We start from the raw sequence: 14,834 nt of genomic DNA, 5'->3' as shown, positions 1-14,834 counted from the left end.
GTGTCAATATTTTGTGTGGCCACCATTACTTTCCAGCACTGCCTTAACCCTCTTGGGCATGGAGTTCACAAGAGCATCACAGGTTGCCACTGGAATCCTCTTCCACTCCTCCATGATGACATCATGAAGCTGGTGGATGTTAGAGACCTTGCGCTCCTCCACCTTCAGTTTGAGGATGCCCCACAGATGCTCAATAGGGTTTAGGTCTGGAGACATGCTTGATCAGACCATCATCTTTACTCTCAGCTTCATTATCAAGGCAGTGGTCGTCTTGGAGGTGTTTGGGGTCATTATCATGTTGGAATACTGCCACCATCTGACCCAAATAAGTTTATCTTGGTCTCATCAGACCACAGGACATGGTTCCAGTAATCCATGTCCTTAGTCTGCTTGTCTTCAGCAAACTGTTTGCAAGCTTTCTTGTGCATCATCTTTAGAAGAGGCTTCCTTCTGGGATGACAGCCATGCAGACCAATTTGATGCAGTGTGTGGCGTATGGTCTGAGCACTGACAGGCTGACCCCTTCAACCTCTGCAGCAATGCTGGCAGCACTCATATGTCTATTTCCCAAAGACAACCTCTCGATATGACGCTGGGCATGTGCACTCAACCTCTTTGGTTGACCATGACGAGGCCTGTTCTGAGTGAAACCTGTCCTGCTAAACTGCTGTATGGTCTTGGCCACCGTGCTGAAGCTCAGTTTCAGGGTCTTGGCAACCTTCATATAGCCTAGGCCATCTTTATGTAGGGCAAAAAATGTAAAAAAAATTTTTTCATATCCTCAGAGAGTTCTTTGCCATGACGTTCCATGTTGAGCTTTCAGTGACCAGTATGAGAGAGTGAGAGCGATAACACCAAATGTAACACACCTGCTCCCCATTCACATCTGAGACCTTGTAACACCAATGAGTCACATGCCACCGGGGAGGGAAAATGACTAACTGGGCCCAATTTGGACATTTTCACTTAGGGGTGTACTTACTTTTGTTGCCAGCGATTTAGACATTAATGGCTGTGTGTTGAGTTATTTTGAGGGGACAGCAAATTTACATTGTTATACAAGCTGTACACTCTCTACTTTACATTGTAGCAAAGTGTCATTTCTTCAGTGTTGTCACATGAAAAGATGTAATAAAATATTTTCAAAAATGTGAGGGGTGTACTCACTTTTGTAAGATACTGTGTGTGTATATATATATATATATATATATATATATATATATATATATATATATATATATATATATATACTCTGTTTCCCCGAAAATAAGACCTAGCATGATTGTCGGTGATGGCTGCAATATAAGCCTTACCCCCCAAATTAGCCCTAGTTAAAGTCCTTGTAGGTCTTATTTTCAGGGTAGGGCTTATTTTTGGGGAAACAGGGTAGGGCTTATTTGGGGGGTAGGGCTTATATTGCAGCCATCACCGACAATCACGCTAGGTGTTTCATTTTAACACGCAAACTGTCCTCATATTTCCAGGAGAAGTGTTATAAGATTACAGGACCCTAGTTGACTTGTATTGCATGTCCCCTTCCTCTCCTAAGACTTTTTGAAGGTGCACAGTAGAAGAGTTCCTACATGCATATTTGCCGCCTGATTTAACTGTTTTGGCAAAAAAGTATTCCTACAACTTCATGTGTATATCTGAAGTATAAGCTTCCTCTGGGGTTTCACTTTTGTTGATGATTCCTGGATTCATCTCCAAAATCAATAAAAAAAAAAAATTTAGATACTGCTTGTTGGCCGCTCATGTTGACATTTATTTCTCGAAATTGGAAAACGACTTCTCTTCTGCATCATTTGGAGTGGGCCTAGATATTCAATGACATTATGGCAATGGAAACCCTAATAGAGGAGGACAGCTCTGATCCAAAAAAACTCCACACCGCGTGGACCTGTTGGCAGGCTATAGCAGCTTGGATAATTTTTGAGAGCAACTTATATTGTGATCTAGTCTTAACTTTCAGATCCTTTCCTTTTTCTTTCTTTGAGCATTTCCAGAATATTCCCCCCCCCCCTTTTTTTAATTCTTCAAACTTTGTTAAGTGGTCAATAACTATATCTTACCTTTTCAGACAGGGCAGAGTCTCCCTTTTTGCCATTGCTTACCCTCCCTCCCTGGTTTTCCACACAGTTTTCCTTCCTATCTTTTTCCCCCTTTTTTTTGTTCATGGTCCCATTCTTCCCTGATCACCATGGCCTTCATCTACCTACATAAAGCTCTTTGCCTCTTAGTCAAGATGAACCATTTTAATTACAAATGCTTTTTTTTTTTTTTCACAATCAAAATTTATTGAAAGTTCATAACAGTTTACAGAAGGACATCATGGCAGGTATAAAAAAAAAGACAGGTTGAGTAATTATGTCAGTTTACATGAAATTAGAAAGACAAATTAAGGTGTAATTCTATAAGGTAGTAGTTAAAAGGTAGCTTAATGTGTTTAATTCTTTATTAGGGGTACATAAAAGGAAGGGGAATTATGGGGTAATAATTTGTGAACATATAAATAATAATGGTAAAAATGGTAAAATGATAAAATGGTTAACAATGTCTAAAGCATTCTTGAGATAAAATAAACAATAATAAATAAAAATAAGTAATAATAATAGAATGGCCTGGTAAAGTAAGTTATTAAGGTTTAAAGTTGTAAGGACTCAATGTTGTGTCTTGAATATGGAGAAATGTGTGAGAATTATGCATTAACTTCATTAAAGTCATTGGATTGTGTGAACATCCAACAGTGCTTCCATATCTTGTGGAATTTGGTAGTTGTTTCTTTCTGCATTGCTACAGTTTCTTCCATTTTGTAGATGGTATTGACCTTTTCTATATATATGAAAAAGACTCCCACGTTGTCTAAAATTAAAACTAAGGGGGCACTGCTGCAAATACCTGTGACTCTGATCCAAACAGAAAAAAAAGGAAAATTAAATAGTGATGGTGTTTGCGCTGTGAGCGAAGGTGAGAGGAGTGTTGCCAAAAGAATGCTGGTGGAAACTGAAGTGGTAATAGCAAATCCAAGTACATAACATAATGACTGGTGCAGTAATCATAAAATATAAATCATATGAAGTAGATGCCAGTCCAGTGTTAACTTATATAGAAACACATAAAATGAACAAAAAAGGTAAAAAAAGGTAAAAAAAAGGTAAAAAAAGTCTGTATCGAGCAAAAAAAGAAACAATCCCACCACCAGGAAGCACACATGTGCCAAGTGCAATTTTCAGTGATGACACCACTGTGTCTGCAAGCAGCTCACCTTACTGCTGTAAGGTGTACAGCATATACTGGTCACAGATCACAGGTAAGGATGGTTGATGAGAAGATAGAACAATTTCCTATGTGTTGCTTGAGCAGTCCCAATAATGAATGTATGGGATCATGCGGAGAAACATAAAGAATATATAGCATGATACCGCAACAAACACAGTGGGACAGGGGTGGATCAAACAATGATGCACTCACTTTTGAAAAAGGAGCATAGGCGTCAATCCAACAAACGCCGAGTTCCTATGTACTCAGTGTGGCATCTTCGATCAGCTCCTGCTCCCAAGTGTTTGTCAGGTGGACTCAATGAATGTTGGTATAAAACATGAAGAGATATGCATATAGCATAATCCTGTATGCAAAAACCAATTTATTAAAAAACGTAGAAAAACAAACTCACATATAGAAGGCTGAATGGGGTAAAAACATCCACGAGCGCCGAGCTGGTCTCCTGCCTTCAGGCTGTGTGTGTCGAACGTGATGAAGTCAGGTGATGTGACGATATGCATCGGGATTGGAGCACTGGGTACACACACAGCCTGAAGGCAGGAGACCAGCTCGGCGCTCGTGGATGTTTTTACCCCACAAACACTGGGGAGCAGGAGCTGACCGAAGATGCCACACTGAGGACATACGAACTTGGCGTTTGTTGGATTGATGCCTATGCTCCTTTTTCAAAAGTGAGTGCATCATTGTTTGATCCGCCCCTGTCCCACTGTGTTTGTTGCGGTATCACACTATATATTCTTTATGTTTCTCCGCATGATCCCATACATCCATTATTGGGACTGCTCAAGCAACACATAGGAAATTGCTCTATCTTCTCCTCAACCATCATTGACCTTTTCTAGCCAATCCTTGGCTGTTGGAACATGGGTGGATTTCCAATGCAGAGGAATGGGGGTCTTGGCTGTGTTTAGAAGATGTCTAGTAAGCGATTTCTTATTTGCTAAATGAGTAAGATTTTATATGCAATAAGCAAGCTGCAGCGTTTAGAACCAGCTTAGTTTCAGTTATTTGTTTGATTCATCTTATAATTTGTTGCCAGTAGTCAAGGATTGGTGGGCATGCCCACCATATGTGTAAGAATGTTCCTTTATTTGAATAGCATCTCCAACAGGTGTCAGAAGTTGATGGGCACCACTCCCTAGCTTTTTGTGGAGTCAGAATTTTATATGAGATTTCCTGAATTGTCATGCTTAATGAACATTTATGTGCAAAAACACAGGCTTTTTCCTATTGAGCGTCTGTAATTTTGGTTTTAAGTTCGAGTTCCCATGTCTCCTTATGCTTGTTATTGTCTTTCTGGCTTGTCTGAGTTAGCCAGGTATAGGCTAAAGAGTTCATTTTATGAACTGGGGTCCTATTGTAGCAAATCACTTCTAAAGGAGTCATGGTAAGACAGTATGAAGCTCTGTGTTGGCTGTTTTGAAGGAAATCATGAAGTTTTATATAGAACCAGAAGCAAGGAAATTGGTTCCCAAATTCCTTGAATCAGAGTGGTTTTGATTAATGTGTGTTGTTTCAGGGATTTTGATATTATGGAGTTGAGGGTCCAAGGAAAATATGTTACATTTTGTAGGTTGTTAGAAACCTCTAGATTTCCCCAGTCTGTGTTGTTTCCATGACAGTGCCAGTCGGTTACTCTGGAAACGCGTGTTGCAAAATAATATTTTTTAAAGTCTGGCAATCCCATTCCTCCTTTATTTTTAGGAAGGGTTTTTTGGCAACCCATAAAAAATTTCTCTGTAGTTTCTCTGTAAACCAGATAGTTTTTTGAAAAATAAATTTGGTATTTGTATAGGTAATGCATGAACAAAATACAGTAGTCTTGGAAGTACTGTCATTTTTAGTATCAATGCCCAACCAAACCAGGAGAAATCTTTAGATGTCCACTTTTTGAGGTCTGTTGCTATGTTTTTCAGTAAGGGTTTAAAATTAGCATTGTAGAGAGAATCTATGTTTGGTGTCAGGTTGATCCCAAGATATTTAAGGGTTTTATGTTCCCATTTGTAAGGGCAGTTCATTTTTGTTAAATGAAGTTGTTCGGGTGTCAAAGTGAGATTAAGTGCCTTAGATTTGTTGTGACTAGCTTTAAAGTTGAAGATGTAGCTAAAAGTTTTGAAAATTTTATTGAAGTTAGGAATAGAAATGTGAGGTTGGATGAGAAAGAGTAGCAAGTCGTCTGCATATGCTGCAGATTTGTATTCTCTGTTGTTTACATGGAAGTCATGTATTGCGTTCTCTAGGTTTATCGTTATAATGAGGGGTTCGAGAGTCAGTATAAAAAGTAGAGGGGTAGAGTGGGCATCCCTGCCTGGTCCCGTTACATATATTTATTGGGTCCCAAAAAAAGGTAATTTATCTTAGTTTTGGCTTGGGAGTTTTGGTACAGAGCATTAATCCAATTTAACATGTTATTTTCTATGCCAATAAATGAGCATATGGAAAACATGTAGTCCCCTGATACTCGGTCAAAGGCCTTTTTGGCATCTGTGGACAATAAAAGACCTTTGATCTTTGAATTTTTTGGGTGGTGAATTAAGTTTAGTGTTTTGGTTATGTTGTCCCTGGCTTCTCTACCAGGCATGAAGCTGACTTGTTCTGGCCCTATAATTCTATTTGCTAATATTTTTGCTAGTAATTTTAAATCCACATTAAGCAAAGATATGGGTCTGAAATTTGAGCAGTCTGTGTGATCTTTGTCAGGTCTCGGGATTACTGATATGTAGACCATTAAAACGGAATTCAAGTTGTTTTTGTTTTTTGCTAGATAGTTAAAGGCTGCAAGAAGATGTTTGGATAGAGGTTGTGCATAAATTCTATAATACTGGGATGTGAATCCATCAAGTCCCGGACTTTTTCCAGGTTTTAAGTCTTTGATTGCTGCCTGTATTTCATTTATGGTGATGGGTTCTTCTAGCTGCACTATATCTTCTTTTTTAAGAGATGGATGTTTGCTATCCTTTAAGAATTTTTAGATTATTTCTTTTGGTAAATATGGTGTTTGGTAAATATGGAAGTTTGGGTTGTGGTTGTAAGTTGTATAGTTTGGTGTAAAATTTGTGAAAAAGGGCCGCTATTTTCTCTGGGTTATTTTCGAGTGCCCCATCGTTTTTGCGAATAGCGTGTATATATCCCAAAGTTTTACTGTCTTTAGGAGCTCTGGCTAAATATTTCCCACCTTTATCCCCATGTTTATAGAAGATACTTTTCTTGAAAAAAAAGGGATCTTTTGGTTTTTAGGTCTAGGATTTATTTCAAAGATTTCCTACAGTGGGAGAGTTTGTTTTCTGTTTTGGCGGAAAGAAATTGTTTCTGTTGTGTTTCTAGTCTAGCTATTTTCATGGATAATTCTGAGATTTCACCTTCACATTGTTTTTTTTCCTTGCACCCCATTTTATTAATTCTCCTTTAATAACACTTTTATGTGCCTCCCAGTTATTTAGAGGGGTAGTATTAGAATTTGAATGAATCTCAATGTAATGTTTTATTGAACTGCGTATGTCTGCTTGTATTGTTTGATCCATTAACAGTGCTGCGTTTAGTCTTCAATTGAAAGCTGTGGGTTTTGGTGTTTGAGGTTTCAGTGTTAGAGAGGTGGGTGCGTGGTCTGAAATTGACATTATGCCTATTTCAACTTTGGCTATGTTTCTAAGGTCTCTTTGGGTTATGAATATCAAATCTAATCTTGAGTATCTCTTGTGGGGGGAGGAAAAGAAAGTGTAGTCTTTATCTGCAGGGTGTGTGGTTCTTCAGGTGTCTACCAAAGTTAGGGATTGTAAGAGTTTTTAATATGTTTTAGAATTTTGTATGCTACATGTGTTTGTCCCGTTGAGGTGTCTTGTTGAGGGTTTAATGGTATGTTAAAGTCTCCATCGAGGAGAATGCAGCCAAAGGTGAACCATTTTAATTTGTTGATTATTTTTTGGCAAAATGTTATGTGGGCTTTATTTGGGAAGTAAACATTCACTAAGGTTACTGGGTTACCATCCCATGTGCCTTTTAGAAATATGTAACGGCCCTCTGGGTCTATCAGCTGTTGTGTGAGAACAAAGGGGGAATTCTTGTGTAGCAAAATTGCGATGCCCTTGGTTTTTGCTGTGGGGTTTGTGGCATGGAAGGCACTAGTGAAGTAGTTGTTTGTTAGGGGGGGGACATTTTGGGTTTTGAAATGTGTTCCCTGAAGGAAAATTATCTGTGAATTTGCTTTTTTCAGTTCTTTTAGGATGTTGGTCCTTTTTTCTGGAATGTTAAGACCATTCACATTGTGTCATACAAGATTTGGTGATTTTCCTAGTAAAGAGAAGGCCATAAAAAAGGGGGTGGAAGAGGGTTGGTGGGTGGTGGAGTTGTGGTGGTGGGGGGGGTTGGTCCTGAAGAGACTGGACCTGTGTGCCTACTTAGTAGATAACAGGGAAAAACTGTAAGGCTTTATTAAGTAGTTGTCGACTACTTTTGTTCAGAAACAATATGAGTTGTTGTTTTGGGGGATAGATGGGAGTAGTGCCGGTGAGTCAGTATCTCACTATTAGATAATACGTCTTGTGAACCCGTCATTCTGAGTTTACCTGGGATATGCTATATCTTGAAAGTCAGTAGGATATCTGTCACCCTATCAATCGTTTGTCTGAAAATCATTGAAACTTAACTTTTCTATAGGTATACCTTAATTATTTTGTTGAGTATACAACAAAATACAAATGTGTATCAACTTCAATTACAAGGTGTAAGGAATTTTTGTTCTGCAGGGAGGCCAACACTCTTTGTCCCCCTAATCTTAGGGGTCTTATTAAAACACCCTCATATGTGATTATTTTACAGAGTGTGGTCCTTCCTTAGAGATGGTCTCTCCTTTATTACAAAATATTAATTGTCTACTTAAACCTTTGAATAGTCTATTCATAAAGCGTATTCAAGTAGTTTGGATTAAATTCAGTTATAACGAAACCCTGAGTTATCAAACAATTGTTCTTTGCATTCCGGCAATGAATGTGATAAAACTGATTTCAATGAGTTCAAATAGATCTCTTCTTCCTTTGCTTCTATTGGGATAGGTCTTGCAGTGTGTAAATGATCTCCTAGGTTTATTGAGAAGTTATTTTTTTGTCATCCAAGTGTGAGGGATAACGAAGGGTATTGACCTGATAATTAGTAGGTTGTGAAGATGCCAGTCTCACATAAGGAAAATGGAGATAAGGAAATATGCATAGTTTGTAGAGTGTATGTGGCAAGCTATTGTACATTACCCAGGAAATAGTGGAAGTGTCTCTTTTGCTTACCCAATTCCGGGATATCCTCAGGTGGTTACCTTAAGGTGGATTGTTCAGTTGGTTAGAGTTGTCCCGGCTAGCTCAAGTGATGTAAGGAGTTGGCGCAGAAGATCCTCTTTCTTCATGAGTTTGGATATGCAAAAAGAGAACTAAATCAAGCTATTAGTGTTAAGAAAAACAAGAAAAATAGTGAAAAAATCGTGAACAGATTAGTGCTCTTTATGTTCCAATGTAGTTTGAGTGTTACAATAGTACTTATAATTTCAGGACAAGTTCTGGAAGAGCAGATTCTTTTGCTAGAAATTCAGTGTAAAAATGAACTATAACATTTTTTAGGTAAGGGTGCCATCTAGCTGGCAAACTTAAATTGCATCTTTGTTCCATCATGAGGAGATCAATGTGGATACATTCCTATAAGCCCTGCAACTGATATTCAGTGGTTTAGCATTGAAAAGCGGAGCTAAATTTCACAGTGGCGGAATTAGTCATATATTGAATGATTGGAACTGAGATTTTGCAGGAGAGGGACCTGGCATAGAAGGTATGTTGTTATTGGTTGGTGGTAGGCGGTGGTAGGCGGTGGTAGGCGGAATTCTGCATACCAATCTGGAAGTTCTACTGGAGCGATCTGTAAGTTTTCACATAGGTTAACCAGATCATCAGGGCCATGTAGTAAGTGTTGGGGTTTTAGTGCTCTTCTATTTTTTAATCTGATAGGAGACAGGTCTTGGAAGAGCTGGATGTCTTCACCATTGAAGGGGACTGTGTGATTTAGTCTTGCTTTTTGGAGGATTTCTTTTTTTAAGGCAGAAGTTAGGAAGACAGCAAATAATGTCTCTTGGAGGGACATTATCTGGGGTTCTGGGTCTGTGTGCTCTGTCATAGTCTATTGGAGACTCAGCAAGTCTGTCTGTTAGATTCTTAAAGATGGAGGTTAATGCAGGCCTGATCTGATCAGGGGTTACAGCTTCAGATATTTTCCTTACTCTAATATTATTTCTTCTTCCCCTGGTTTCCAGGTTTTCTATTTGTCTGTTTGTGTCTATCAGGTGCTGTGAATGTGTGGCTGTAACATCATCCAGCCTGACCAGGGCTCTGTCTCTCCTTTTCCCTGCTCTTTCATTAACTGCCATTTGCTCTGTGAGCATTATTATTATTATTATACAGGATTTATATAGTGCCAACAGTTTACGTAGCGCATCAATAGATCTGCCTGTAAATCTGTGATGGCGGCTGAGGAGTTTCTAATTTCTGCTGCAAACTCTGTCATGTCTGCATATGTCAGGGATGATCAGTGTGGTCTTTTCCTCTTATCGAGTCCTCAGAAGCTGGCAAAGAGATCTCATTGTCATCTAGCTCCACCTCACCTGTTGTTCTGTATGTCGGCGCCATCTTGCCTCCTTCACCACTGCCATTGTATCTGTATTTTTTGAAGATAGCAGGGATTTGCTTGATAGCTGGAGTGACTGTAGATCGGAAAGATTGATTCTCTTTCCTTTTCTTGTTCAGTTTGGACATAATTCCTGCTGGAAATGGGTCTTTTTCAATCCCAGTGCACTCAGTTTGCAGGAGCTCTTCTATCTAGCAGCCATCCACACTGTGCGCCAAGCCAAGTCCCCCCTACAAATGCTTTTTGTGTGTTTCTTTTTTTGTATTATTGTTTTTTACATGGTATGGAACTTTGTACACTGGACTTTGACTGCTGTCTTATTACTCACGTACTTCGAAAATTCCTTGAATAAAGAGTTATATGATAGAAAAAAATATATATTTTAAATTGTATATTTATCAGACCAAAAAGGACCAAATATGATCTTTTTGTTATTAGGTTTAGCTATTCTTTAGCTTAGATGTGCATGAACAAGAAGAGAGAGCTCTAGCAGATTGTGATGGGAAATAACCATTTAATGGACAATTCAATAGTCCTGTATAATGAAATCTAGAATATACTTTGCTAGAAGAATATTTCAGTAATCCAGCATTATAGCCAAACACACTTTTTTTTATGTTTTGGATAGATTATTGAAAGATTAACTCCTGTCAGTTTCTTGAATGGCTTTGTTGACAGACACAGTGTACAGAGGTGATCCAAACTATCAATGAATCCTACAATCTTGGAATCCACTGGTATTTACAGATCAGAGTATCAGTGAATCCCAGGGTTGTGGAATGCTTTTTACCTCTTTCACACCCTTATTTAAATTATTTAAATTAGGTTATTTAAATAGTGGGGTACTTTGAAAAAAGGTTTGGACAATGGCAAGGTCGGTATAAAGGGATATAATGTTGTAAAAATGATCTAACAAATTTAAGAAACATTGGTATGAAATATAATGGTTATCAAATGCACTTGTAAACCAGTAAAAAGTAATATGCCCTTGTGTGCACTTAGCCCTATATTCCCCATGAAGCTGCTGCAATAAAATGCTCAATCTTTGAACATGGAAACATAAAAGTAAAACCAAAGTGGAGTGCTACAATTAATAATTATAAAAAAAAATATGTGACAGGTGAATGTAAACAAGGGCATAGTGTAAAACAAAAAATGGTGTGAGTCCCCCCCCCTCAAAAAAAATCATACCAGGCCCTTCAGATCTGATATGGAAAAAAAAAGCATGAGTTGGACAGAAGGGGAAAAAAGTCACATGCCTTCAAGATGGAGGGTACCCATATTGTTGAGGGACTCTTCCCACAACCCTAACCTGGTCGTTTTTGAGGTCCATGGGTGGGGGCTTAAAAAATATGGAAGCTTCCTTTAAAAGCAAGGAGGACCGCATGCATGTATGAGTAAACCCGCACACAAGTCCTTTAATAAAAAAAAAGTTCTGCAATGTAAATTTACTGACAATCACACCGTGCAGTCCAGCACAGGCTTTTTTAGAAATCAGTTTGCTTTCAATGTTCTAAACTCATTTAAAGTTGTTCATACTGTTTGTGTTTGACGTCAAACAAAAAGGCTTTTTTGTACTTGTCACCCATTATTATATCCACAGTGGTGAGTGTGATTTTTATTTATGTCTTTACTGAAGTTCTATACAATGAAGAGTTGTGAGAAATGTAATGGTTACATACAAACTTTAAGCCATTGTGCACTTCGTCTCATTGCTGACTTCACATCTTTATTTTTAAAGCTGTAGATCAGAGGGTTTAAGAGAGGAAGTACAGCTGTGTTATATAAAGAGAAAAACTTATTTGATCTTGTGGTATTCAATGAAGTCGGCCTTAAGTACTGGAAAAAAAGAGATGAATAAAGAAGTATGACTATAGTTAGATGTGAAGAACATGTATAAAAAGCTTTCCATCTTCCGATATTAGAAGAGATCCTAAATATACTAGAAATAATGAAAATGTAAGAGATAAATGTTAACATAAAGGGGGTAAAGCTAATCAGCAGAAATCCATCTGCAAGGCACACAATCTCAATAGCAGTGGTATCGCTGCAGGAAAGTTTAACAAGCGGCACAAGATCACAAAAAAAGTGATTTATTACATTTGACGTATAACATGTGAATCCTGACAATAAAACTATATAAGGAATAACCTCTAAAATGCCTAAAAGCCAACAAACAGTTGCCAAAAAAATACATAATTTGCGGTTCATAACCAAATGGTACTGCAAAGGGTTACAAATAGCCACGTAGCGATCATAGCTCATGGCTGTAAGAATCAGCAACTCATCACAAATCAAAAATCCATAAATGTACATTTCAGAAAGACAAGCGCCATAAGAAATTGTGTTGTCCCCTACTATAAAGTCAATGAGAATGTTATGAAGAGTGACAGTGGTGGAAAACATATCCAAGATAGACAGATTGACCAAGAAAAAGTACATTGGTGTGTGAAGTTGATGATCCAGACAGACCAGCAAAAAAATTGTCAAGTTAACACCAAGGGAGAATAGATAAATGAACAGCACCAGAAAGAAGATTGGAATTTGCAGTTCAGGGAGATCTGAAATTCCTTGAAAAATGAAAAAGGTCACAATAGTTTGGTTCCTCTGATCCATTATGTGTTTGTATCTGCTAACTTAAAACAACATTGAAAGAGGCAAAAGTGTCAAAAAAAAGAAGAAAAAAAACATTTACATTGTGTTAAAAATTCACACTATAGATTCTTTTGACAACATTTTAAATACACATATAAATAAATAGTGTTATTTTACTCTTTATTCTCTCATTTTACTCATTTTTTACTCTATTTTTTTGTTTTTACTCTACTTTTTGAATGGCTTTGTTTTTGGTGAAAAGGGATCTGTCACTTTGACCATTCTAGGTAAATTGACAAGTTTTTGATGGATCAGCCCAATTTCACCCAATTGTACTCCCCTATTTCAAATACCCAGTGCATTCAGGAATGGGGGAACATGTGACCTTCTCCCCTTTCTCCTAGGGTGCAGCATTTGGGAAATAGTAGCCAATCACCAGGTCCAAACACTGACGTGTGATGAAGTACAAATGGTAGTTTACCTTCTGTAACATGTTACAACCAAATTCAGGGTGTAACATGTTACAAATCCACTGGCCCCTGCACCTTCCTGGCTCCCCAATGTCACAAGCGGCGGGGTATCTTCTCCCCCACTCTCTGCCAGAATTTGCAGAGAATGCAGCTGTGCGAGTCTCTGCCTGCCCGGTCGTGTGCCTCATTCACAGAGTTCTGTGAATTGAAAACAAGAAGACCTTTGCGGCTGTCAGCGCAATGTTAGTTAATTGATACTTCCTGTTAATGCGTAACTGCTTGGCCTTACGATGCACACACAGAGCTCTGCTGATCATGGGTGCAATGCTTTCCAGGCTCCTGATTAAAATGTACTGACAAAAAAATATGCATTTATTATTTTGAACTATTTTGAATTATTTTGTTATTTTTTGGTGAATTTATCCTTTAAGCTGCTACAGTCAACAGTACCGCGGTTACATAGAGATTAGATTTGACTCTGGGCTACAACAAACAAACAGACAAGTGAGGAAGCATAGGAAAGGTGAAAACTGGATCTTAGCTCTCCCACCCATCCATAATGATTGGGCCATGTTTGTCCTGCACACTGAATGCATTTCATGCTTACAAGCACTTTTACAAAGAAATAGTAGGTGGGGAGGAAATTATCAAAGAGAACCTGTCACTTTGCTATGGATTTGTGTTTGGACAGGGACACACCCTAAGACCATCTCTATATACTAATTTGATGCTGCTTGATCATGGACAAATTTATTTGGCAGTTTTGTGGTTTCTGTAACTAGCACAAAAATATGTATTAAAATGATCACTAAATCATTGAGGCTGGTTTCACACTTCCACAGTGCGGTCGTGGCTCACAGCAGGGGTCCGGTGCCTCCCTGTTCTCCATTTCAGGGATGAAGCAGGCCTGAATTTTTGCCAGAATTCAGACCTGAAACAAAGCCAAAGTTGCACAGGACCCCTGTGCAATCTGCTCCACAGCCGCCATGGAGATGTGTGATCGGCTCCATTGAAAGCCGGGCACACTCTCCTGTCATGCAAAGTGGATGTGGAGAAACTCGCATCCAATTTGCACGAGTGTGAACCCAGCCTAAAGATGCTAAATATGCCCCAAAGCCCAGTCCAGTAATGTGTTAGTTGATGACTATGGTGTGGGACAGCCCTTGCCTCAACACCATAAAACATGTGATTCATACCTATAAAATAATTAATATGGTACAATCAAAAATGTATTACTCAATATTGATTACATATGTAATTACTTCTAAACCAATATGAGCGTTAAAGTGACTACAGATTTTCTGACACTATTATATTAGCATTAGGTGCTAGGTTCAGTATCCAGCTTGAAAATCAAACTAAATATTATTTTGTAACATATGTAAATGTACTGTCATTTATTTATTTATTTCATGTTTGTTTTATTATGTTATGTAATACATAATTTGCAATTTATTAAAAAAACACTATCAGCAATATTGCAGTAATTCTGCAGATTTAAAGGTTGTATCAAAGCTAAATATATTAGTCTGATACTTGTGAAAATTGTTGCAGCTATTAAGGCTAGTAAAAAATGTTCATATAGGTTCAGCAACCCCTTACCCTTGGGCAGATGGGGAGGACCCCCAGGCAGTTCAGTGGGTTAGCATTTCAAACCTCAGGGCAGAATTATTGACTATTTAATTGTTTTGAACTTTTGGAACATTTTAAGAGAGTATATTAAGTACAGAATACCCTAAAGCAGGCAAATGTGGCTCCAAATTTCTCTTCTAGCAAAGGTCAACACAAGCTATGGAACTGTAAGCTGAGGTCAGCAGTTTTCTTCCAGTGACT

At 38.2% G+C, this 14,834-nt stretch overlaps 1 protein-coding gene across 1 annotated transcript; it reads right to left on the bottom strand.

Annotated features, from left to right (window-relative positions):
• Window positions 1–11,610: 11,610 nt before the first annotated feature.
• Window positions 11,611–12,558, bottom strand: LOC141107188 (olfactory receptor 5AR1-like). Its single transcript, XM_073597927.1, has one exon. The coding sequence runs from the start codon at window positions 12,550–12,552 to the stop codon at window positions 11,611–11,613; it is 942 nt and encodes a 313-aa protein (XP_073454028.1). The 5' UTR covers window positions 12,553–12,558.
• Between the last annotated feature and the right edge of the window lie 2,276 nt (window positions 12,559–14,834).

The sequence above is a fragment of the Aquarana catesbeiana genome, linkage group LG09 (assembly GCF_042186555.1).
Source record: "Aquarana catesbeiana isolate 2022-GZ linkage group LG09, ASM4218655v1, whole genome shotgun sequence".
Taxonomy (NCBI): domain Eukaryota; kingdom Metazoa; phylum Chordata; class Amphibia; order Anura; family Ranidae; genus Aquarana; species Aquarana catesbeiana.
The sequence above is the reverse complement of the archived record's forward strand: the minus strand, read 5'-3'. Positions and strand labels throughout refer to the sequence as shown.

Bases quoted from the DNA above. Each gene is read 5' to 3' on its own strand.
- LOC141107188 (XM_073597927.1), bottom strand. From the start codon at position 12,552: ATGGATCAGAGGAACCAAACTATTGTGACCTTTTTCATTTTTCAAGGA.